The 26,053-nt window shown below is 39.4% G+C and overlaps 1 protein-coding gene and 1 long non-coding RNA gene across 4 annotated transcripts; both read left to right on the top strand.

Moving 5' to 3' along the window:
• The first annotated feature begins 47 nt into the window (after window positions 1-47).
• LOC116595127 (cell cycle control protein 50C-like) lies at window positions 48-25,170 on the top strand. 3 transcript variants are annotated; one of them, XM_032351148.1, is made up of 8 exons: window positions 48-1,290; window positions 3,008-3,206; window positions 7,037-7,147; window positions 13,846-13,947; window positions 15,001-15,088; window positions 15,506-15,646; window positions 21,233-21,415; window positions 24,167-25,170. In XM_032351148.1, the coding sequence occupies exons 2-8, from the start codon at window positions 3,015-3,017 to the stop codon at window positions 24,271-24,273; spliced, it is 924 nt and encodes a 307-aa protein (XP_032207039.1). In that variant the 5' UTR covers window positions 48-1,290; window positions 3,008-3,014; the 3' UTR covers window positions 24,274-25,170. The 3 variants fall into 3 exon arrangements, with proteins under 3 accessions (XP_032207039.1, XP_032207021.1, XP_032207031.1); XM_032351130.1 differs by having other exon boundaries at window positions 21,233-21,442; window positions 24,083-25,170; XM_032351140.1 differs by lacking the exon at window positions 24,167-25,170 and adding an exon at window positions 23,919-24,071.
• LOC116595139 lies at window positions 17,044-18,285 on the top strand. The gene is made up of 2 exons (XR_004287534.1): window positions 17,044-18,011; window positions 18,220-18,285. It is a non-coding gene; the product is annotated as an uncharacterized LOC116595139 (long non-coding RNA).
• Window positions 25,171-26,053: the final 883 nt, after the last annotated feature.

Below are 26,053 nucleotides of genomic sequence, written 5' to 3'. Positions count from 1 at the left end.
CCTCTCATGTTACTTTGCAGAAGGGAAAGAGCATCTGTGCAACCTTAACCAAGCCACTTTCCTCTCTGAGCCTTGGTTTCAAGAGCTGCAAAATGGGAACGATCCCTCCTAGGATTGTTGAGGCTTCCATATGACAGTACTCGTGGAACAGACTCCTAAACTGAAGCCTGGTACTAGTGTGAAGGGTGCAGTGGTGCTGATAGAAAGAGTTGTGGGTGTATGTGGCACTTGGCAAATATATGGAAGATAACAATATAACTACAACTATCTTAATTGTTCTGTACCTTATTTTAAAATAATCTCAGATTTACAGAAAATGTCTGGTAATACCTGGGAAAGCTACTACACAACATTAGAGAGAAATGAAAGCAAAGACTTAAAAAAATCACACTCTGAAATTTCTCATGATACCACAATATAACAACTGCTAGTAAGTTGTCATATCCATATCAATCTAAAACTGTGGATCTTCAACCAGGGACAATTTTGCCTCCCTGCGCCCCGCCCCCCGCCCAGGAGCCATTTGCTATGTCTGGAGATGTGTTTGATTGTCACAACTGGGAGGATACTGCTAGCATCTAGTGGGGAGTTGGGACTGGCTGTTACTTAGTAGGTAGTATCCTTTGGCCAAGGGTACTGCTCAACATCCTACCATCCTACGGGACAGCCCCCACAATAACAAACTATCTGGCCCAAAATATTAATCAGTAGTGCTGAGGGTAAGGAAACCCAGTTCTAGAAACTTGAAAAACAGAGTATATGAAGTATATCTGTATCCTTGAAGTATATTTATTTAGAAGAGAAATATGTAAATATAAAAGCGCCTATAAAGTGAGATCTGGCTCTCTTAGGAATGTTACCTCAGAAATGTATTCACTTAATACCTGTGATGGTTAACTTTATATGTCAGCTGGGCCACAGGTAGCCCAGATAGTCAAGCAAAAATTATTCTGAGTGTTTCTATGAGGGTGTTTTTAGATGAGGTAGACATTTTAAGGGGAGGACTTGAGTAAAGCAGATTGCCCTCCCTCTTATGGGTGGGCCTCTTCCTGTTAGTTGAAAGCCTAAATAGGACAAAAGGTGGACACTGCTCACCCCCACACACCCTCCACAAACCACCCCCCCCACACAAATAAGAATTCTGATTCCAACTGAAACATTGGCTCTTCCTATTGATAGTCTTCAAACTGGGACCTCGGCTCTTCCTGATTTTACAGCACCTTTTGGCCATTAGACTCAAATCAAGACATCAACTTGGCAGATTTTGGACTTGCCAGCCTCCATAACGACGTGAGCCAATTCCTTCTAATGAAATCTCTTTACGTACCTCCAATTAGTTTTGTCTCTCTGGAGAACCCTGACTAATATACTACATGAAAGTTTCTCCTACTTTGAGATTTGGGTTAGTTTGGTTTTGTTGTTTTATAAAAAGCTTCAGAAATTCTGTTCTTACAGATTTGTTACTGTAATGCCCTTTTGCTAGGTGTTATCTATGTAGTATAATCCCACGCAATGTTGGATCAAATTCCTAGGTGGCAAACGTACCTGATTATTTTGTAGGCCAACCATGCGTATATAATCTAATCTAATCTTGTAAACTGTTGCTGCCTTTAAGTTCTTGTCCGTGTTTGTTTACTAAAACAAATAGATGTGAATTAGAAGTGTTCACTGCCATCTTCTCACAAAGCTGATACCAGCAGCCATACCTGCCACCGTCTCCAAGCCAGATTCAAATGATATGCTGAAAATTTCCCCCGGCATTTGCTTTTCTCAGTTTTGCAAGTGGAAAGCTTCGACTCTGAATTGGATTCCATCTAGTATGAGTTTTTGCATTTATTTTGTGTTCTTTTAAACTAGGTACACCTGCCAAAGTTGTTGCCTTCTTTAATATAAAAATAGTCCAAGGGTACCTGGGTGACTCAGCCAGTTAAGCATCTGATTGATTCTGGTTCAGGTCATGATCTCAGGGTTATGATATCAAGCCCAGCATCAGGCTCCTTGCTGGGTGTGGAACCTGCTTAAGATCCTTTCTCTCCCTCTCTTTCTGCCTCCCCTTAAAAAAATAAAATGAAATAAAAATAAAAATAATCCAGCATGGCTTCTCTGCCTAATATTAATAAAAAAGGAAGATTAGGAAGTTGTCTTTTTTTTTAAATCCTAAATTTGTACCTTAAATACATCTTAAAGAAAAGAAAGTATTAACAGCCCAATGAAATGTTAAGGGATTTCTGATAAATGAGAAAAAACCCAAACCAAACGAATAATACCATATTGCAATACTGAACTTTTAATTGAGTATCTATCTTCCTCTTCCTTTCTCTTGCCTCATTTGAGCTACTCTAAAGCACATGCTTGGAAAAAGTTTAGGAGGAGATGTTTTTAATGAACACTTTCTACTGGAGTCTTTCTTATGGATGAAAATATTGGCAGCTGCTGAGATTAGACATCTGTGTTCCACAATCCCAGTTTGCTTCCCTCTTCCTCATTATCACAAGTAGCAAAGTTCGCTGTAATCTGAGAGCATTCTTCCAACTTAGTTTATATTTATGTTAGAAGCAGCCACATTTGGAAAAAAGCTGATAGCCCTAACTTTTATTTTTTGTATTAATCTCCAAGGCTTTAGGCAAGTTCTCAAAGATAAATCCATGCTCCCCCTTCAGGAAGGGCTTGCCCTGAATTAGTCACCACATCCCAGAAATAGCCCATTATAACTACTTCCCAATGTCACTGGTTGTTGGTCTGTGCAGACCCTGCTGGAGACTGTTCCTCCTGGGCATGGCATTTAGCACACGCTTTTTGAGCCTAAAGTAAAATATACCAATGGCTGATTGAAGAGAGCTGTGTTATATCCTGCTGAATATCAGGTTCAGTTAAGGAATAATTCTGGGAAGTAGATGCAACTAAAAGGAAACGTCATGTAATTCTTCATTTTGTATTAGCATTATGCAGTATCACTATGTGTAATAATGTTTTAAATGCCTGGAAAGTATACCTCAGTCACCTGCAGGGCCAAAATGAAGAGGACATCTGAGGAAAGTCAGTCCCGATTGCCAGACAACTCTGCCCTGAAGCAGCAGCAATTGCCTGCCTACTGGCTACAGCTCACAGCCACTGGAGTCCTCTCTGGCTTTTTTGCAACAGGAGTATTCTGCCTTGGTGTCGGCATCATTCTTATATTGTCTGCAAAGAGTATCAAGGAAATAGAGGTTTGTCCCATCTTACATTGTTAATGTAGATTCTAAGAATTTTCAGTTTGGGGACTATAAATGAGTGGTCAGTTTGAGAACACAGCCCCTCAATAAATGAGACTAGAACATTCCTTTTTCAGTTAACTAGTGCAGATGGTGGCTGCCTGTGTGTTGGCTTTATTCATTCCTACTTCCTCTTAAGTACACTCACTCTCATGCTGGTCTGCTCAGCCAATCATTTACAGGAGCCTGGCAAACCCAGAAGCTTTTTAAGCTGGCTGGAGAACTGACCAAGGATTGTTAGAGGTAGGAGAAGGAGAGGCAGGGTCAAATGACTGCCAGATGCCTGTGAATCATATGGATAAAAAAGTAAAGAGACAAAGAGGTCTTCAATTTTGTCCCACTTTCAAGCATTGTGTCTTTCCCTTTGCACATGAACTCCCTCTGAGATCATTATTTTAATCTAGGAAAGCCAAGAACCCAAATCTTTGTGGCCTCTTAAGGATACTTAGAAATATTAACTAAATTCTGCTGGAGACTGAGAGTTTGCACACGAGTAAAAGTAAGAGTTGGTTCCTGCCCTCAGTGAGCTAAAGATAGAGTAGTTAAGGCCGTGTGTGGTAAGAGCAAAGAGCTCAGCCATGGCTGCCTTGTTCGCCGCATCCACAACCCCTTCCTTGCACACTGCCCAGTATATAATAGGCCCAAACTTAGTGGAAGAATGGATCAGGGCAAACAGGGCTTTAAAGAGGAAACCACCATGTCATGTCCCACTCCTCTTCCCAAACCACGCTGTTCTAATGCCTTTCCACTTATATTTTCTGCTACCAACTCTCAGCAGTTTATCTCCCCAGGAATTAAATGCCCTTAGGTCCTTTTGAGTCTTCCAGTGTGAGATTTAAATGACCAGGGTCCACCAAATAGCAGATGAAAAATGGCAAGAGAAAATTAAACTGCCTTTTCCACAAACAGCTCATCCTATTTACTTTTTCTATTTTCTTCTTCACCAACACCTTTCTTTCTGATTTCCCTCCCCCCTTCCCTTGCTTCTTCCCTTCTGGTTATCCACCCTCACTCACTGTGAAGTGCAGCCTTCATTAAGAGGCAGCCATTGCTAAATGATGTCACTTCGTGCATTTTGAAGGGAACCTCACTCCACAGTTCACTAGCCACTCTGCAAACAGCTTTCCACGAATGATTTTTATCATGTTAAGGATATTTTCCAATTGACCTTTTTCCTAGTCACTTAGGATAGGACATGTTGCTTTTATACAAGAAAGCCAGAAACCACTGTGATAGTGAGATCCTCTTTTGCACATGGATGTATTTCATTATACTGGGTGATATGATGAAGTGCATACCTCAGGCCAGTGTGATCAAGCACAGACCTAGTAGAAGAGTTCTAAGTGGTCTTCCTCTTCTCACTTTGCCTTGGGCTACAAGGATGAAGTGACTTTATTCCAGTTCCCTTTGAGCAAGAATGATTGTTCCTGCCTCTCCAAATTTCTATGAGGAGCAAGCAGATTGTGATCTCTCCTGTCATTTTAGAGCTATAGGTTTACAAAGTCATTCACGAGAGTAGATCATAGATATGTTTTCCTCATAAATATTTATTGATTTTATTATTTTTTCCATCTTTAGTCACCTATTTCACCCATCCCTCCGCCCTTCTCCCCTCTGGTAACCACCAGTTTCTTAATAGGAGTCTGGTTTTTTGTTTCTTTTTTCCTTTGCACATTTGCTTTGTTCCTTAAATTCCACTTATGAGTGAAATTATATGGTATTTGTCTTTCTCTAACTGACATAGTTCATTTAGTATAATACTCTGTAGCTCCAGGGGTGCCTGAGTGGCTCAGTCAGTTAAGTGTCTGACTCTTGATTTCCGCTCACATCATGATCACAGGTGTGTGAAATCAAGCCCTGCGTCAGGCTCTGAGCTCAGTAGAGATGCTTGAGATTCTCTGTCCCTCTTCCTCTGTCCCTCCCCCCACTCTCACTCTTTATGAATAAATAAATAAATACATAGAATTTTTAAGAAATACTTTCGAGCTCTATCCACATCATTGCAAATGGCAAGCTGTCATTCTTTTTGATGGCTGAGTAATATTCCATTATATTTATAGCTCACCTCTTCTTTATCCATGCATCAGTCTATGGACACTTGGGCTGGTTCTGTAGTTTGGCTACCTCATAAAACTTAGAACTAGAAAACACCTTGGAGGGGTGACTGGGTGGCTCAGTCATTAAGCGTCTGCCTTTGGCTGGGGTGGTCATCCCAGGGTCCTGGGATCGAGCCCCACATGGAGCTCCCTGCTATGCGGGAAGCCTGCTTCTTCCTCCTACACTCCTTCTGCTTGTGTTCCTGCTTTCACTGTCAAATAGGTAGATAAGTAAATAAATAAATAAAATCTTAAAAAAAAAAAAACAACCTTAGGTATCATCTACTCATTGATCATTTGTTCATGAAACACATTTTTTTTCCTAATTCTGCATTAATAGAAATCCAACAGGAATCCATGGAGTAGAATGAATACTACAACAGCAACCTCACAGATCAATTAATTGCTAGACAGAATGATGCTGATCAATAAAATGTGGGTCCTGAGATTAAATATTTAAATCAAAGTCAAAGATTGACCGAACTGAACCCTAGTTTCCTCAGTCACAGTTTAGTATGCGGTCAGTTATGGTACAGCCCTATTCTTTAAAGCTTTTTAAAATTTAGAATGCAGTTTCACACACAGCACATCAATATTTTCCAAAATAATAGCTCAAGCCTTGTTGTGTTTTTAAAGAATTACTTAAAAACACATACATACATACATACATACATACATGCATACATATATAAAATAATAACAAATATAAGGATCTACGTACAATTAAGTAGCTTTTTGGCTAATCTTTAATGTAGTGCTAACACTTTGGCTCTTTGGCTTCAAAACTCCCAGTGGTTTGCAAGGATTAAAAAAATGCTATCTTTCTTGTTAGTATTCCCTCCCAAAGAATCCTACATCCCATTGGCAGTTTATCAAGGAGAAGGCCACTTCCTTGCTTTCCTGCTCTTCCCCATTCCCATAATCTAATTATTCTTCAGCACAGTGAGGAAAGAGCAGAAGGGGAAGTGCACAGCCTCTGTGAGCCTTCCTTCCTTAAGCTTCTTCCAGCTATATTTTTACATAACTGAGGCTCTTAACCAGAGCTCATGGGATTTGCTCGTTTGGAACACAGCACCCTTTTTTAACGAGTCCACAATACTATTTTAAACAGAATTTAACTTTTAAAAAACACAATATGACAACATTTTAAAATCAGAATTATTCCACATATATCAATAACCCTACATTTTGGAAGCCCTTCTTTTTCTGTGTTTGGTCCTTTTTAATAACTTCCTCTAGATGTTATGTAGAAAAATTCATTAGTATAAATATTTTCCATACAATAGAATGGAAAAACAGTGAAGTGACTTCCCCATAAAGCTGATTAGCCTCAGGCTGTAGACCCAGTTCTTGTGAGTCATTGTCTAATACTTTCCTAATGACACCTCTATATGATGGAGGCACAAGCATACATCTCAACAGTTGCATAAATGTACAATAGAAACACTGAATTCCAGGTCAGTGGCAAAATACTGCCAGGTCTGAAAATGAAAGTCTGTAGAAGGGCCCACTCCTTCCAAGCATCTCCGGAAACACTTTGTGCCCAGCAGTGGACTATCCTTCATTCATGTCCCAGAGTCCATGCCCTTGACACAGAGCGTGAAGACATAGGTGGACTCAGGACTTGATTTTTAAAATATGAACTCATGTAATTTTTAATTAATAATTGTTCTTTTGCCTGCCTGACAGATTAAATACACAAAAATCTGTGGAAATTGTGCAAAACTGCGAGAAGATGCCACTAATTTTGACAAAGAATGCACCTGCTCTATTCCCTTTTACCTTTCAGAGACAATGCAGGTAAGTGAAATTCAAGAGTCTTCAATTAGCTGTACACTGATCTATTCCCATTTCACACTTGGCAGTAAGTTCATGATTTCCACCAAGAGGTTTCCAAAACCGAAAATACAAAAAATGAAACAGAGTGCTGGTGAGGGACCTTACAAAGTGTCGAGTTCATGCATGACTCTCCCCCCCCACTTTTTTATTTTGGAATGTTATTCTTCTCCTTTGTTTCTAAGTTTCCAGACTCTTTACCTACCCCACTTCGTAACATAATTCTTAATATCAATCAGATTCTATTCCAAATGTCAACACAAGAGGAGACCATTGAACCTAACCACCCCTTTTATAGTGAGAAAATTAATGGGCTGAGAGGTTAAGTGACTTGGACAAGGTTAGTCTCAGGGGTCACACACCTGCTGGGATTCTCCCCCATCCTCCCTTTCCCCACCCCCTCAAGTCATTCTACATTTGCAATTGCCTAATCCCTAAGGCAACTCTTGGCCTGGCTGTCAGGCACTGTGAGAAATGTGAAAGAAGTATTAAAAGAAGTCCCTGCCCTTGGGCTGATTAAAGTCTTATGTTAGTCCAGGTCCTCTGAGAAGCAGCTGCCAAGACAGGATTAGACATGCAAGAGATTTACTGGGGGAACTGCCTGTGAGGGAAAATGGGGAGAGAGCCAGAGGAGGCTGGAAGAGCTGTTAGATCACAGCACAGCTCTGACCCTGTGAAGAAAGGGGAAGCAGAGAAGGAAGGAAGGAAGTTAGGGAGAAAGGTCTTGGACTTCAGTGTATTCTTTAGGAACTTTTGGCAAGGCCAACAGAGAATCCCTGACGGAGTCTGCCTCAGTATGCCTGCCACGCTCAGCCATTGAGAGCACCAGGGACAGCATGGCCTTGGTGCAAACGCAGGATGATTTCAGAGCAGTGATAGCTGGGGTCATCCCTCAGTTACTGTCCCTATAGTGGGAGACCCCAGAGGCATCTTTTCAGAGCCTCCACGATTTTACCTGGTAGTCAAGACAACCAAATAAATGAAAAACTGTATTCCCTTCAACTCCTCAAAGATCCTGTCCTGTCCTCTAGACTCCACACCTCTCCCCCCACAGTGTCCTCCTCTCTGACTTGGTCGATCGCCCTCTCTCCCTTTCAGATGACTCTGCATGGGCTGAATCTAAGTATAGGCAGGCTCTCTCTTGAGCATCCCACTGAGCGTTCCCCTTGAGCTTCCCACCTCAAGACCCTGCTTCCACCTCAGACTCAGCTGGTCCCAAATGAGACTCATCATCATCTCCTGGAAAACCCTCCTTACTTCCCTTGCTGGTAAAGAACCCATCACCAAGACTCCAAACTTTCCTCTTTGACTTTACCCTGCCAACTCCTTTTTCATCTAAGCCTCTGATGTGTGGACACTGTTCTTCAATCCATCTCTGCAACCACCCTGTCCTCTTTGTTTTCTTTGGCATTGCCTCAGTTCGGGCCTCCTGGTCCAGTATCAGAGCTACCTACTTGCCTTTGGTTTCCCCTACTTTAAACCAGCTGCTGTTTGCAAAATAAGTTTACCATCCTCCCCGCCCCCCAAAAAAGCACTCTTTCAGGTTGCTCTTCAACCACCTGAGGGCCAGCTACCTTTTCATAAAAAGAGAGAGGAAGAAGGAGACCTTGTACTCTAGCCAGCAGACCAACTTGCTTTCCCACAATATGACTCTCTCTGTTTCTGCTATTGTTTTGCCTAGAAAGTCTCCCCACTCACTGCCACTTGTTTTAAAACCCTAACATCCCTGGGCATTCCTTGACCCTCCTTTTCACTCCTTTCTCCAGCAACAATTTGCCCACATTCATATCCTGGGAGCAATTTCCATTCTTCCGATGAACTTACTATAATCAGTTGTAGAGTAATATCCTGTGGCTTTACTTCCTCTACTTACAGGAACCTCCCTGAGGATAGAGACCATGCTTTACATGTTACACCACAACTACCTACTCGAAAGTGCATGCGCTACACGCTCAACCTTCCCCACACCCTTCCTTTACCAGGTCAACTATCCCTGTTCCTATCTGCAGGCTTATCTCCACCTGTCCTGAGATGCCTTCTTTTCTTGCCCTTATAAGGTCTTAAGTCAGCAGTTCTGTCCTCTCCTATATCATCAGCTTTTCTTTCTACTCAATCATTCCCAGCTTACAGACATATTATTTCACTTCTCTTCAAACAAACCACTCTTCTGTTCTCCCAATTTCCCTGCCAGCTATTTGTCCATTTCTTACTTCCCATTAGCAGGAAATCTCAAATGAGTTGTCTATCTTGGCAGTAGTTCTTCCCTTCTCACTCTCTCTTAAATCTACTCAGTCAGGTTTCAGCAGTCAGACCTTAGTGCCTTGTCGCTCACTGGACACAGGTGATCACTCCCTCATCCTCAACATACTTTCTTCTCTTAGCTTCCAAGATACTATACTGTCTTGGTTTTCCTCCTAGCCCCCGATTGCCTCTTTGGTTCCTTTGCTGTTCTTCCTGTTTACCCCAAACTCCTTATGTTGAGATAGGCAGCACTTTAGTCCTAGTCTTTAGTCTCCTCTCTAACTGTGTTCACTTTTTTTGAAAATGTCATCTACCTCCAGACTTTAGATGCCATCTACTGCCAATACCATTTTATATCTCTAGCTTAAACATCTCTTCCCAATCCATACTTGTATGTCCAGCTGCCTTCCTAATATCATGTGGATATCTAACGGATATCTGAAGCTCAGCATTTCCAAACCTGAATTCCTGGTTTCCACTTCTCCCTTATCTACTGCACCACTCCCTGCCCCTACCAAAAAACCCAGTCCATCCAAAGACTTCTCAATCTCAGTTGGAAACAACTCCATCGTCCTAGGGGCACCTCGGTGGCTCAGTCATTGAGCATCTGCTTTCAGCTCAGGTCGTGATCCTGGGGTCCTGGGATGGAGCCCTGCATCACTGGGCTCCCTGCTTAATGGGAAGCCTGCTTCTCCCTCTCCTGTGGCCCCTGCTTGTGTTCCCTCTCTCTCTCTCTCTCTGTCAAATCAGTAAAGAAAATCTTTAAAAAAAAACAAAACAAAACAACTCCATCCTTCCAGTGCTCAGGCCAACAGTCTAGTAGTCATTGTCATTCCTTTTATTCTTTCACATCCAATCCATCCTGTTGGCTCTACCTTCAAAATATATCCAGGGTCTGTCCACTTCTCCCACTTCTCGCACTACCACCCAGCTCCATGCTATATTCACCTCTCCCTTAGATTTCTGAAATAGTCTCCTAGCAGGTCTCCCTGCTTCTATCCATGTCTCAACACAGCAACCAGAGTGAGTTTTTCTTTTTTAAGATTGATTTATTTATTTGAGAGAGAGAGAAGGGAGAGGCAGAGGGAGAGAGACTCTCAAGCAGATTCTGCACCAAGCACAGAGCCCAACACAGGGCTCAATCTCACGACCCTGAGATCACGACCTGAGCAGAAACCAAGAGTCTGCTGCTCAACCAACTGTGCCACCCAGGCACCCCCAGGGTGAGCTTTTTAAAGTCGAAGTCGTATGTTATTCTTTTACTCAAAAATCCCTGAAGTTGGGGCACCCAGCTGGCTCAGTTGGAAGAGCATGCAACTCCTGATCTCTGGGTCATGGGTTGAAGCCCCACACTGAGAATAGATTACTAACAAATAAATAAACTTTAAAAAAAAAGAAAAAAAACCCTGCAATGTCTCCTCTTTCCATTCAGTGAAAAAGCTTAAGTCCCTTCAAGGCTTTGCATGATTTGGCTTCTTATTTCCTCTCTGACCTAAACCTTCATTCTGTTCCCCCAACCACACTCCTACCACACTGGAATCCTCACTCATTCAACTAGTCATGTGTTCTCTTGCCTTGCCCCCTGTACCTGATATTCACTTGGCCAACTGCCCTATCTCCTTCAGGGCTTGGTCCAACCTTCACTTCAATAAGGCCTACTTATTGGCCTACTATTTCATACTACAAACTGTCTATTCACCCCACTCTTGTACTACTCCCAATCCTTGTTAACTTGCTGTGATTTCAATTTTTCCATAGTACATATCACCTTCTAATTTGCCAAATAAACTAATAGTCTATGATATGTATTGTTTATTGTCCATCTCTCACTATCGTGTCCCAAGCACCTGTGACAATGCCTGGCATAGTGTAGGTGCTCAATTAATGTTTGTTGAATGAACATATGAATCTCTGCTTCCTCCACAGTGCATAACACAGTATATTTATGTAGTAGGTGCTCAAAAAATGTTGAAAGAGTAAATGAACAGAGGAAAGATCAAGTGCTAAATTATATGGCTTTATGTTCTAGGAAGCTTTGGTTTTATGTGACCTTTTTCTTATTTCTCTCTTGATCCCAAATGAAAACATGTTGGCATTAGTAATATTCTGAATACATCCAGATTGATTATGGCTAGGGCTAAGCAATTTTGTGAGTAAGTGAGATATAAACTATAAGGTAATTACTGAGTTGTACTAGGATTATAAGTAATATCCACATAAAGTCAGTGAGGGAGGTTTTATGTGTGTGTCCTTATAGGTCAAAATTCTAGTTCTTTATAGGTATGCCCTTTCTTGCCTTCCTCAACTCACCATCCTGAGTTACTGTTAGTGTAGACAGTACCTACACTTGTGGTTAGCACAGCATAATGTCTAGACTTTGTCAAATCACTATGTAGTACACCTGAAGCTAATGTAACATTGTGTATCAACTATACTTCAACTGAAAAAGAAAATTAGTGTTGCCTAATTTTGGCCGGAAAGCAGGGGGTGCTAAAAACAATAGAAAACTAATCTCTCACAGTTCTGGAAGTCAAAAGTCTGAAATCAAGGTGTGACAGAGTTGGAGGCTCAGAGTACTTACATTTTTGAAGAAAAAATCCAAAAGATCGAATCTTAAGGGTTTCAGTTTCCATCTGTCTGTGTACTTTGAAACCTTAAAGTCAAATAAATGTTACCAGCTGCTAACCATTCCTTTCAGGCAAAGATTTTCTCATAAAAATCCAGCCAAACTAGTTAGTGCAACCACAGAGCTTCGGTTCACCAGTTAGCACACAGCACACATGCTAGGCAATGAGTTCACACAAGACTGCCTTAAACTAGGAATCCTGCACAAGAGTGCCACTGAATTTAAAGAGAAGAAACACCATAGAGTGCCTTGTGCCTCTAGGACCAATAAAAAAGATGATGCTCTGGGAGGCCTTGTTAAGCTAAATTTTGGACAAAGAATCACTGAAAAAAAGGTTATTAAAACACTTCTGTCCCTGGTGTGGTGTGAGTGTGCTCTGCCTGTTTATTTTGTCATTAATGTGAATGTATCACTTTGGGTAAGTGAAATTCTCTTTTTAGCCTCCAAGAAAATGTACAGTCAATTCCACTCTGTGGGTTTCATATTTTCTGTAGTTATGGGTCAGCAGTAGAGGTTCCCTTGTTGGGTGAGGAAATGTAATCAGTCATTCCCGCTATGCCTGGTTTGTTTGCCTTCACACCCAGGGTCTCTTGTTTATGATGTTGCAGCCTGCCTCTTTGTCATGACCCAACATCTCCCCTTCTTGGTATTCCAGACACTTTTCTCTTACAAGTGACTAAGTTCTTAAGCCTTTGTTGTTTTCTGTAAATGGTCACACTTACCATGGCCTTTATTTCCAGCCTGCACTGAGTACCAGCTCACATTTTCCATATTCATCCTCTTACATGTCCTTAGGGGGAGACCAGAAGCCTTTTCAAAGTGCCAGTTTTTCATGGTATACGCGAATCAATTGACCCCAGAGATTATAAAAGAATACGTTTGTATTTCTGGCACGGAATATAACGGCTAACATATGGGGAGCACTTAATAAAGGCCTTCATCTTTTTGGATGCAGGCCTTCATTATTTTGGAGGTAGGTCATATATTAATTATAAACAGCCACATTGGGCATTTCCATTTGCATTATATGTGCTGTTAGTAAGATCTGTATCAAGTCTGCCTGGAGAATGTTGCTATGTCACCGTAAAGGTAAGCATGATGGTAGCCTATGACTAGACAGCCTCATAGGGTAGCATAGATGAAAAGGACCATCTCTCATGGCAACAGGGTGACTTATTGCCAAGGTGAAAATCACCTTTCTTTCAGATCCATGAATTATTCTATTCCCTCTTTTTTTTTTTTTTTTTTTGGTCCATAACAAATGGTTCACCATTTCTTGAGCAAGCACTGTGTGCCAGGTACTGTGCTAGATTCTGGGGATAAAAAGACAAAGACCCCAGAGCCAAACTACAAGGAGCAATCTCATGCCTTTCACATGCACCCGGATGGCCCCAACTTCAAATATGTTCAAGGATTTCGTTTGAAATAATTGACTTTGATGCCTACCACAACCCCTGGGCAAAGCATTTTTCCTGGTATTGTTAGAAAATGATGGAATCTGTAGCATCAATTTTATATATTGAGAATACAAAATCTGGGTTTAAAATTTTTTCACGGCGGAAGCACAGCAGCCCTTACAAAAACATTGAAAATAAGTTATTTGGTGATTTTAATAATTCTGTGTAGACAAGGATTTTCCAACACCAATTTTTAAAAAATAATTTTTTGGGTTTCTGCTTGATATAAAGAAACTTCCAGTTCCTATCCGTTCTTTCTGTGGTAATTTTTATTCTAAAAATTGTGTCCATGTTTATTAATATTCCAGTTAATTCTTCTTGCTTTTCTCCTTTTACAGGGTAATGTTTATATGTACTACAAACTGTACGGCTTCTATCAGAATCTCTATCGATATATTCTGTCCAGAAGTAATAGCCAACTGATGGGTACAGACTTAAAGGTTAGGCTTTAGTTAATTTAGTAAATACTTAAGAAAAAAACAAAAACCTGGTGGGTCTTTAAGTCTAAAAGAGGTTATCAGAAAATAAACTAAAAATCTAAAGTTTTATAAAACAGAATGTTCATTTCATTTTTGCATAAAATGAATGGGCTGGGTATTCTATATATCTGCTAATGAGAGGAGTAGTTTCCCTCTTCAGAACAGTAGTACGAATCTTGTCCAATTAAATGGTTATCCTTTCATGCATCAGCCATTTTGATAGTAACCTTGAGTGTTTGGTCTCAGTCCAGTTCCCTGTATATCTACCATTGTCCTTCCTATAATTCGGGACTTCACTCCACCCAAGGTTAAGGAAATTAAGGAAATCAAGCTCTACTTGATTGATTAAAAGCCTTTGGTTTAATTAAATACCCTTTCACTCTTAGAAGTATAAATTTTTATTCTTGATAAATGATACTCAGCATGCTAGCAAAAACAAACAAACAAAAACAAACAACAACAACAACAACAAAAACCCTAGAAGGAAACCTTTTCCATAATGAGATTATTATATGAAAGTGATAATCAGGTGATTTTTTTTTGGCCACCACTCTTTTAAAAATCTATTGTGGTAGTTAGGTGGATGGATCCCCTGTGATAAGTCACCTAATATATAGACTCACTACAATTTGTATCATTTTCAGAATATGAATTACACTTCAATAAAAAAAAGGTTTAATAATATATTCTGGGTGTAGCCTTAGTGTGATATTTAGCTGAGCCCACAAAGTAAGTTCCTTCCTGCAGATGTATTTGGTATGTTATATATTGTTAATAAGGAAAAAAATATACACAACACACACACACACACACACACACACACACAACCTCCAAAACTCAAAAATTTCCTAGTCTACATGAGCCAGAAATCTGGGAAAAACAGGTAGCAGTCCACAATCTTGTTACGTGTCAATAAATTAGTGTGGGTTAATTTACATTGCCAGTGTTCGCACTTTTAACATTCTAAGAGAGTTTACCAAAGCATTTCTTTTTACTGTATCATCTTGCTTCCAGGATGTTGGAACCTGTGCTCCATTTAGCAAGTCCCATGATGGGACTCCAATCGCTCCTTGTGGTGCTATTGCCAACAGCATATTCAATGGTAGGTGACTTTTCCTGTCTCCATGGTGGGCCTTTTCATAAGCAGTAATAACCTAAATGTCCAGAAGATCACCTCTGCAACTGAGTAGCATTTCAAAATAAGAAAAAAGAAAAGAAAAGAAATTGTGTATACACTATCCACTGACTTATCGTATTTCATTTGCAAATAACTTCTCCCTTACCAGAGATCTGAAGTAGTTAGGGAACATGAGCTCAATGGAGCTTTAGAGTATTTTCCAATAATTGGGGCCTTGGCAAGAAAGAGAATAGTTTTCTAATTCCAACATCTATTACATGTAGGCATGTTGAGAGTCTGCTAAAATCCTAGTTTACTTTTCAGCTGTGTCTGGTTTTGTACTTTGAAGTGGAGCAAAAATGCTTGCTTGCATCTCTAGCACAGTTTTTAATTTCCTTACAGATACCATTATTCTTTCATACAACCTGAATTCCTCTATACCTATTGAAGTCCCAATGCTAAGAAGTGGAATTACATGGTGGACAGATAAGTATGTCAAATTTCGGAATCCAAGGTCCAAAAATCTTTCTATCGCATTTGCAGGTAAGACCCATATATTAGCTAAATCTTCTTTTCTCAAGTTTTTATGTATGAGGAAATGTTTAAGATACCTCCTTCTTTACTTTTTTTGCTGACTTCCCCTTTGCTCTGACTTCCCCTCCCTGTGGACATCTCCATCACGTACCTATCAGAAACATGAAATAATGGGTGCCCTGGTTCCTTTCAGTTGACATTAGGAAAAAAGCAATGTTTTAAGAAACTTGTTACTTTATTTGTAATTAGGGTGACCATGTAATTTTTTGTCTAAGCTCGTGCACTTTTGAGAGTGAAAAGGGAGCACTAGAAAAACTAAATTTATATATTTATTTTAAATTTGAATTTATTAATCAGTAAATTGACATTACCATATTGATGAACCTATACAATAATTCCATTACAAACTACTTTATTTATTTATTTATTTATTTATTTATTTATAAAGATTTTTATTTGTTTATTTGACAGACAGATCACAAGTAGGCAGAGAGGCAGGCAGAGAGAGAGGAGGAAGCAGGCTCCCCACTGAGCAGAGAGCCTGATGCAGGGCTCAATCCCAGGACCCTGGGATCATGACCTCAGCTGAAGGCAGAGGCTTTAACCCACTGAGCCACCCAGGTGCCCTTACAAACTACTTTAAAAGGCAACTATTTCAAAAATTAAAATAACATATCTGTGTATACTAAGCCAACTAAAAAAATGACTTTATTATTAAAACATTAAAAGATAACCTAAGCAGAATTACTATTCTGGATATACAGTCACATAATTTTAATCAGTTTCTTGGCCATATTTGTCTTCATTACATGCCCCTGTATTTTTCTAATGAGTTTATTCTTTTTATTATTTTTTAAAATTTATTAAAATATTTTTAATTATTTTACAGAATTATCTGCAGTCTTTTTTGAAGTTAAACTTTATGGTTAATCAATTTGATACTGTTGGCCCCTTTAATTGATTCTTCTCTTTTAACTCTAATTATTTTCTTAACTGAGAAGGTAGCTATAGGTACTGAGGTACCTATTATGCTCATAGCCAATTTTACTAAATGGAGGATATTTTCATTTTCATTTTTTTATATTGAAATATGCTAGTATTATAACCTAAATATTTTCATAGGCACTGTCTTTTTACCTCACATTTTTTTCTATCTCTTATCTTTCTAAGTGTGTTCCTAAATTTAGATGCTATAAAATCTTAATATCGTTTCATTCTGGTAGAGAAAAATTTTTGACAATTTTATTTATTTATTTGAGAGAGACTGAGCGAGAGAAAGAGAGAGAGCATGAGCAAGGGTGAGGGGAAGACGGAGAGGGAGAAGAAGACTTCCAACTGAGCAGGGACCCTGATGTGGTACTCAATCCCAGGACCCTAGGAGCTGAGCCGAAGGCAGGCACTTAACCAAATGAGCCACCCAGGCACCCTAAAGAAAAAATTTAATCCAGTTAAAAATAGGAGCTCCATGAAAAGAGCTTTTACCTGAATTGAAACATTGTGAAGTATAATTGTAGAATTAAAAATTAAATTGGTCCACATTTTGAACTCTCATTATATAACATGTTCAGTTATTCCATTGTTTTCATGGGGGTAAATTTTAATATCTTCTTGTTTGCAAGACTGTCTTTCAATAATTACAATTCACTAAACCAAAAACTAAGTTTTTTGGCATTCCATATTTTGGATACTTCATTTAAAATCTTTAAATTACTTTGACTAAAATTCAACCCAAAGTTAGAGGCTCATTTACCAAAAAAATTTAGGATAATTATAGGACACATCATTTCATATACAAACTAGTTCTTCAAAGGCTCAAGCATTTCTAAAATTCTGGTTGATGATGCGTAGCAAAGATGGACCACATATACTACCATCCTGAAGTGTTTCTTTTAATTATCATCCATCTTATTGTAAAAATTTTACAGTTCAGTTTCTCTGTGAATATACAAAAATATTTAATTTGCACAACCTCAGCTCTTCTTTTAATTAGTAAAATACTGTAGCTTGTTTGGATATAGTGACACATTATGTATCTACCACAACCAAGTTAAAGTACATTGATCTGTACATTTCTCGATTTATCAAGAACATTATTTTTATTCTGATGTTGTGCTCCACCAAATTTGTGTTTATGCTGTCACCGCAAAACCAAAAACTTACACTTGATTTTTCATTTTTTAGCTGAATTTATAGCAATATTTATTATAATGTTAGAATTTTTAATCTTTCAAGATTGAGTATCAAAAAGCTTTGCTGTGATTGCGTGAAAAGTCACACCAAAAAATTCAAACAATTATTATAATTAACTGATTTTTCTATTTTGAAGCATTTGAAGACACTGATGTGAAACTGGACTCATTTATTTGTGTACAAAGTTCTTTTTTTTTTTTTTTTAAAGATTTTATTTATTTATTTGACAGAGAGAGATTACAAGTAGGCAGAGAGGCAGAGAGAGAGAGGAGGAAACAGGCTCCCTGCTGAGCAGAGAGCCCGATGCGGGACTCGATCCCAGGACCCTGAGATCATGACCTGAGCCGAAGGCAGCGGCTTAACCCACTGAGCCACCCAGGCGCCCTACAAAGTTCTTTTTATACTAAAGAACAAATGGAGGCAACACATTAAAGCTTTCCTTTGTAGCCCCCCACCAAAAAAAAAAAAAACTAAAGGGAAGCTCAGTTGATCTAAATGAAAAGTCATGCTCACATAATGACAAAGAAATGGACCTTCTGTAGCTACCTGAGGCAAAGCATTGTCAGATATACTTCTAAAAATAACCACAAACCTCTGAAGTAGATGTTGATGTTTTTCAGGAGACTTATGTCTTTTAATTTTCAGTTTGTCATTGACATCACAATGGTTCCTTTGTGTGGTAATTGTCAACCAGCACTGCAAGTTTCACATTCATCAACTTTCTCAAGAAACTGTACTTAATTTTACATTAAACATACATGTTTTATTTTTTAGCTCTTTACAGCTAAAAGGACTTCCTAGCAAATAAAAACTGATACCAAACAATAAAATAGTTATACATTTGTACCCTATAATAAATGATAAAACCACAGTTGCAACAGGGTTCAAATGTACACCCAGCAAGACATTCAGCATCTATCTCCCACACTATGTCATGTGTGTATAACATAACCTATAATTTCCCACTGATCCCACTGAGTTGTAGGCTGGCAGCTTCGTGTGTCTCATTGGTCAACACAGAGGCCATGACCTAACTAGCTGGAGTGTCAAACAGCTGGGAGGCGTCACAGGAATATACTATGTTTTGATTGAAAGGATCTCTGGTTATCTTTCATTAGTCACATGTTAAAGTAAGCATTCCATTCACTGCACATGGGTATTTCACACACTATTAGCTAAGACCATGGCTGGAAGGTGGAAGGATGAAATTATATGTACATTATTTGTTTGGGATAAATGCTAAGTCAGGTGGGATAACAGATAAAAGACATATGCTGGGACTATCTTAGACAACTGGCAAGTATGGTCACTGTACCTATAATTGAATCCCTAGTTTTTGAAAGGAACTTGGCAACATTCTCTTAGTTTGTCTTGCCACATAACCTTGGCCTGCAACACAAAGAGTCTTTGGTGTTCTCTCATCTCCTGCTCCACTTCGTTTTTACCTTTACTGTAAGAGTTACCACATTATCCTGTAATTATCTATTTGAATACTTGTCATCCCACTTCAGCCTGTGAATTCCTTGAGGAAATTAGGAAGTTTTTTTATCCCTGGTGCTTGATACATAGTGACCAATCCAGAAATGCTTGTTGTTGAATAAATGGATAAATACGAATGACCCAACTTGGAAAAGGAAGCAAGTTGGTGCCTCTTAGATCACACTACTCATACTCTCTGGAAATGGGATGAACTGGGATCAGGGGTTGGTAAGGAAAAGCATGCTTGAACTTACATTTTTAACAAGCTCCCTGGGTGATGAAGATGTCAGTTTCTTATAGGGCATGTTATCTTGGGACATGAGCTCATGAGAGGGTGAGGTTCACAGTGGAGGTACCAGAGGCAATTTCAGTTTTCATCAAAATTCTTCTAGCAACAATGACTGAAATTTTGGGAAGGGCCAAAATAGGTGAGCTCCACAACATTTGCAGAGGAAGTTTCTTCAGCAAAGGAATTTTTTCCAGAGGAAGTTTAAGTGTACAAACATACTTAAGCAGATTAGTACAACCAAACTCAGCACTTGCTTTTATAAGTACCGTGCTTAGAAAACGGGACAGGTTTCTTTTAAAAGAAAATAGTTTAGTCAATCGAGTTGAGAAAGAGTGGTTTCCTCTTTTGCAATTTTCTCTTATTGACTAGTTCTTTAAAATTCAGTATGCATTTTATTATCTTCTGTCACTCTTTCCTTTAGCAAGCATTTGTTGAATGCCTGCTCTGTGCCAGGCACTAGACTAAATGCCAGTGAAAAAAGGACACTATAGTGAGGAGCATGCTGTATAGTGGAAGAGACAGACAAGCCCACTATGCTAAAGTGGGAAGTATGAGAACGAGAGTAAACTCAACAGACTCATTTCCTGGCACTGGCCTTCCATCCTGTGCTTCCAACAGTCCTACAACACCCAAATCTACTAGGCCTCCTGGATTTAGAACAGGCTCGTAATTGGGACACCTGGGTGGTTCAGTGGGTTAAGCCACTGCCTTTGGCTCAGGTCATGCTCTCAGCGTCCTGGGATCGAGCCCCACGTTGGGCTTTCTGCTTGGCAGGGAGCCTGCTTCCCCCTCAGTCTCTGCCTGCCTCTCTGCCTACTTGTGATCTCCCTCTCTCTGTCAAATAAATAAATAAAATCTTTGGGAAAAAAACAAAAACAAAACAGGCTCGTAACACCTTTGTTCTCTGCCTTCTCTTTATCAGTTCCTCCTCCTTACTTCCAGCTTTGAGCTCGAAGCACGTTGCAGCAGAAAATATCTATTTAACAGAGTCTTCATGCACATACGTGATTATTTCCTTAGAATAAATTCCTAGAAGTAGAATTTCTAGGCCAAAACATATGCAAAATACATTGAAATTTTTGATGCATATTCCTAGATTGCCAGTGATGTTTCCAGTCTGCACATTATCTGCTCTGAGCAAGAGTTCCTCATTCCGCTGCATCATCAGTTGTTGTCATTGTTTTTCTTCACCTGTTACCCAAGTTTTAGATGAAATGATCATATCTTGTTTTAATTTCCTGTCTTTAAATTGCTAGTGAAGCTAAAGAAAATGATGACAGTCCCTGTGATGCTATCCCTGAATATAACCACTATTATCCTTTTGGTCTATTTTTTCAGTGCTTTATATGCATTTAATGTAGTTGAACACATAATAGACATATAATTTGATATTCTGTTCTATTGTAACCCTATGACAAATCATCACTATTTCCCCTACATTTCCTTAGAGTTTTTATAATCCATTATTTTTTAAAGTTTGCATACTTAGGTAGCTTATACATACACACTTTTTTTAAAGTCTTAATTATTACTTCTCTTTTCTCAAGAAAGCAAAACTATTTCATCCTCTCTATTCTAAGGAAAACTGAAGGGTGTAGATGATTTCTGTCAAACATGTCAATGATTTCTTCCCACAGGGACCACAAAGCCTCCATCCTGGGCGAAGCCTGTCTATGAACTAGATCAAGAGGATCCAGAAAACAATGGCTTCCTCAATGATGACTTCATTGTGTGGATGCGGGCAGCCGCCTTTCCCACTTTCAAAAAACTGTACCGTCGACTCAATCGCATACAGTACTTTACTGAAGGCTTGCCTGCTGGTAACTATAGTTTTAACATTACATATAGTATCCTTTTATACCACTCTTCTTCCTGAGGATCAAGAAAAATCAGCATTGGTCTAGGTACTAGTTGTTGAATTATTTTGTTTTGTACTTTTCGATTCTACAATCTAATCTGTGTATACAAAGAAGAAATATATAGTTCTCTAATTGGTAGTGCTGTCACTTGTCACCATAGAACTGTTAGTCTCCACTTTATATATAATCAAATATGTACTTTTAAAAGAAATTTTTTTTAGGAATAACAGTTAATAGCACTATCAGGTAAGTAGGGATGGGTAAATAAGGAAGGACTATTTCTATTCCCCCAAAAGATTAAATACAGTGGACCTAGAGACGTGTAACAGAGAGGGATGGGATAAGGTAGAAGACCAGGGAAATGAGAGAGAGTGATTTGGTAAGCAGTAAATTTAGAATATATGCTAAAAATAATGAAAATTGAGAGACACTGTAGAACCTTTTAATCTAAACAAAAGTATAGACCAAGGGAGCCCTGGACTCAAGATGCAGGTGCAGTCCATCCATCCCACGTGATGTGTGCTCTAAGTCTGCTCTGAAAACACTGTGTTCTTCCGTCTTTGATACCGAGCCAGCTGGTAGGAGTCAGTGCCTTGGTTAAGGACATAAGGTCCAAGTTAGGAGACACAGGCTTTAATGTGGGATTCTGAATGTTTTCACTTAATTCAAAAGTACAAATGTAACTCTTGACTTAAAGACAAAAAGATTTAACTTCAAAATGAGAGCCAAACATTATCTTTAAAAAAAATTATATATTTATACACAATCTCAGGGCTACTGAGTAGGAGTTGTTCATGGGACTCCCAGCAGGCCAGAGGATCTTACCACAAAACTGTCTACCGCCTTAGTAGTTTCTTTACATCTCGGGGAGCTTGAATGAGAAATAGTTTAGAAGAAGTGAATGACTATATGAGCTCTAGTTCCCCACTCCACGTTTTTTTTCCTATCCTAGAGTGTGGGACATCTCCATTCTGACCAGGTGGGGGCGGGGAGGTGGAGGGTGTGGGGAGACATTCCTCAGTCAGGGATGCACCACTGATGTGACACCCTCTCTGCTTCTCAGCTTGTTGCCTCCTTTTTGTTCACTGATGAGTATGGTTTGCCTTCAGTTCCTTCATTTTCATTTCTCCCTAAATAAAAACGAATGCCACAGACCTGTTTCTCTTATGCAGCCTTATACATACAGATCTAAGAGTAAACCATAGAATATTACCTTTTTAATAGGATTTCAGCAAGCCACCCCCCCCCAAATTTGAGATTGAAAGGTGCTTGACAGTGGTCTCCCAAATTAGACCTTCTGATCCCAACTTTGTCTACGATTCCCGTATCAGTAAAGCAGTTAGAGTTGCAGTCACAAAACAGGAAGAAAGAAGCCCATCGTTTACTGCTGTCCTCACCATGCATGCCCAGGGGTTTTGAGTTGAGGGAAACATAAGGGACTCCATGTTCCAAACAGAGGAGACACTGTTTCTCCTCTGGAGTCAAGGTCTTCTTGAGTGACTTCATTCACAGTCCTATTTTAATGCTGATGACTCTTGAGTCTAAATCTTGCAGGCAGAACCTGGACCCTGAGCTTCAGCCCTACACTTGCACCTCCCGAGCAGAGCCCTGGTGTGAGTAGTACCCAGCCTGCCTCATGGTTTTGCTGCCACACAAGGAGAAGGACTAAATCATAGCTGCAGCAGACACCTATACCACTCCTAAGGGGAAAAAGATGTTCTGTGTCTGAGAAAAAGACCTTCTTAATGGAACTGAAAGAAGAGAAAACACACAGCTGGGTCAAGGTGGCATGCAGGTACCTGGTGACAGTGAGGGATTTTGATGGAAAAGAACGAGAGAGAGAACTTGTTTCCTAACCAGTTTCCTTGTGCCTTTAAATCGCATGTTGCCAAGTGATTTGAGGCCTTTTAAGAGCTTTGCTGGGAAATGCTGCAGTTCTGTGCCGTTGCTATGCGAAGCCTTTATTTGTTTATTAGTTTGGTTTACAAAAGGCACCAGATGTTTAAAAACCTCAGGCCACATGCATAATCAAAATGACATCATTAAAATGCTAACGATAGCAAACCCACTTCAAACATATTCTCCCCAGCAATGAGGGATGTTTGCCTTTTCAAAACCCAAATGAATGCACCACCTTTAGCTTTCCCACCAAAAATGTTTTGCCATCTATCTCATTATTTTTATTCTTCACTAATTTTGAAGAATTTTCTACAAGGTAGGAATTCAAACCTTAGTTATGAAGGACTACCCTGGGTCTCCTGATTCACAAACAAAAATTTAGGTTTGCTGTAAAGCACATCTGTATTCTTTTCATTTGCGTGGGTCTGCCAAAGGAAATTAAATATATTTGTCCATTTTTTTAGTTGTCTGTAAGTCAGTCTGATCTATTTGTGTCAGAATCTCTTTTATAGATTACAACTATGTAGAGAGAAAGCTTGTTTTTGCTTAATTTCATTCCAGGAAGATACAACATTGGTAAAGATTAGACAACATGAAGTTCAATATTCAACCATTTTTTTAAACCTACAAACACAACAATTTTATATGGTTCAGCCTAATATATTTAGGATATACAGTGGTAGAGCTGAGAAGTGTTGAAATAATCCTTAACAGGTCTTCTTGTCTTAGATTTTCCAGTAACCAGGTTTAGAGGAGAAAAATCAGTTGTTCTTTCCACCTTGACATGGAGTGGAGGCAGTAACCTTTTCTTAGGTCTTGCCTACACAGTGACAGGAGCAGTGACATGGTTGGCCTTCTTTTCCATGATGGCAATTCACTTGATGCTGAAAGACAGGAAAATGTTCTTCACTGAGCAATAAAGTCAAGTTTTAAGAAGAAAAGCAGAAAACAAAGAAATGGACAGTGAAGTAACTAACAGAGCCAAAGATTTGTGACTAGGCTCAAAATGACTGAGATATTTCATCAGGGGGAACTGGATTGACCGACCAAGTACAATCCCAGATAGGTAAATAATGAGAGATTCAGAGTGAAGAAGAGGAGGAAGACAGGGAGGAAGAGGAGGAGGAAGAGGAAAAGGCATAGTTATGTATAGTAAAATGTCCTTAGAATGGAGAAGATAAATCATCCTTGAGTTCTAAACCAAGTCTCGGGTATTTATTTAAAGGCTATGTACCTGGAGGTAGGTGAATGCCTAGGAGAGAGTGCCATCATTAAGAGTAATGTAAGCCTGGGGTCCCCAAAATTAGATGAATCCTTTAACCTCAATCAGGCTCAGACTGTGAGTCTTCATTGCCAGGTCGAAATTATAGACTTTTTAACAATTGTTGAACATCGAATTGAGCCATCAGGATGATTTTTGAAAACTGATTTATTCAGTTTCTATGGATTCAAAGTTAAGTTTTCTTTGCTAAGAATATACCAAGCAAAGATTGTGGAGTGTCTGGAACACCCACAATACAGCAATTCACCAAAAAGAAAGGCCAGAGGTTTCCCTGAAGTTATTCATGTAGCCAAGAGGGAAGCACTGAAAGTTACTGATTCTCTCAAAAGTTGTATTCATCATTTAAGGGCACAAAACAAGTCTCAAACTTATATTGGGATGACATATTCTGGAATGCAAATGATGACATGTATTTATAATACTTGAATCACATGTGTTGAGGGAGCTTTTCAGGGTCCATCTTAAGATGTTTGAATTCCTGGGATGCCTGGGTGGTTCAGTCAGTTAAGCATCTGCCTTCAGCTCAGGTCATGATCCCAGAGGTCCAGGGATAGAGTCCTGCATTGGGTTCTTTGCTCAGCAGGAAGTCTGCTTCTCCCTCTACCCCACACCCTGGTCTTGTGCAATGCTCCCTCTCTCTCTCTCTCTCTCACACACACACTCTCTCTCTGTCTCTCTGGCAAATAACTAAATCTTTATTTAAAAAAAAAAAGTTCAAATTCCTGATAAAGGTAACTTAAAGGAAACTGAACAAAGTACTTGGTAAAGCTGCCAGGCGAAGAGTTCCCACAGATTTGTGTACATAGATCTGAATACTGTCCTTTAAAAAACATTTAATATTTCTTTTTTAAGATGGAAGAATCTTTATGATGTCTCTAGGAGAATTTTCATTTGTTAAAGAAAAATACAGTACAAACATGTATTTGTCTCTTTAGCAGCCAAGAAAGCATTTCTTTGTTGCAACTTTCTGCATTCACTGAATACTTCAGTACTTTTCCAAAAAGACCAAATTTCAAATCCCAATGCTGAAATCTCAGAATCCACCCTCCCCCCACATCTAACCTTTCATCTGTAACCAGTGACCTCTGGTATCCAGGTGTGGTGGGCCAAATAATGCCTTACCTCCCACCCCAAAGATAGCCACAGCCCAATCCCAGAACCAGTGAATGTTACCTTAGATGTCAAAAGAGACTTTGCATTAAACTAAGAGACTTTAATTAAACTAAGAGTATTGTGTGGGAAGATTATCCTGGGTTACCTGGGTGGGCCCAATGTAATTGTGTGGATACTTATAAGAGAAACAGGAGATCAGAAGAGTAACAGGGATGTGGCTGTGGAAACAAGAGTTTGGAGTGATACAAGGAAGGCATTGTGATCCAAAGAACATAAGCAGCCTCTAGAAGCTGAAAAAAGCAAGA

This window comes from Mustela erminea, chromosome 1 (genome assembly GCF_009829155.1).
Source record: "Mustela erminea isolate mMusErm1 chromosome 1, mMusErm1.Pri, whole genome shotgun sequence".
NCBI classification, from domain to species: domain Eukaryota; kingdom Metazoa; phylum Chordata; class Mammalia; order Carnivora; family Mustelidae; genus Mustela; species Mustela erminea.
The sequence above is the reverse complement of the archived record's forward strand: the minus strand, read 5'-3'. Positions and strand labels throughout refer to the sequence as shown.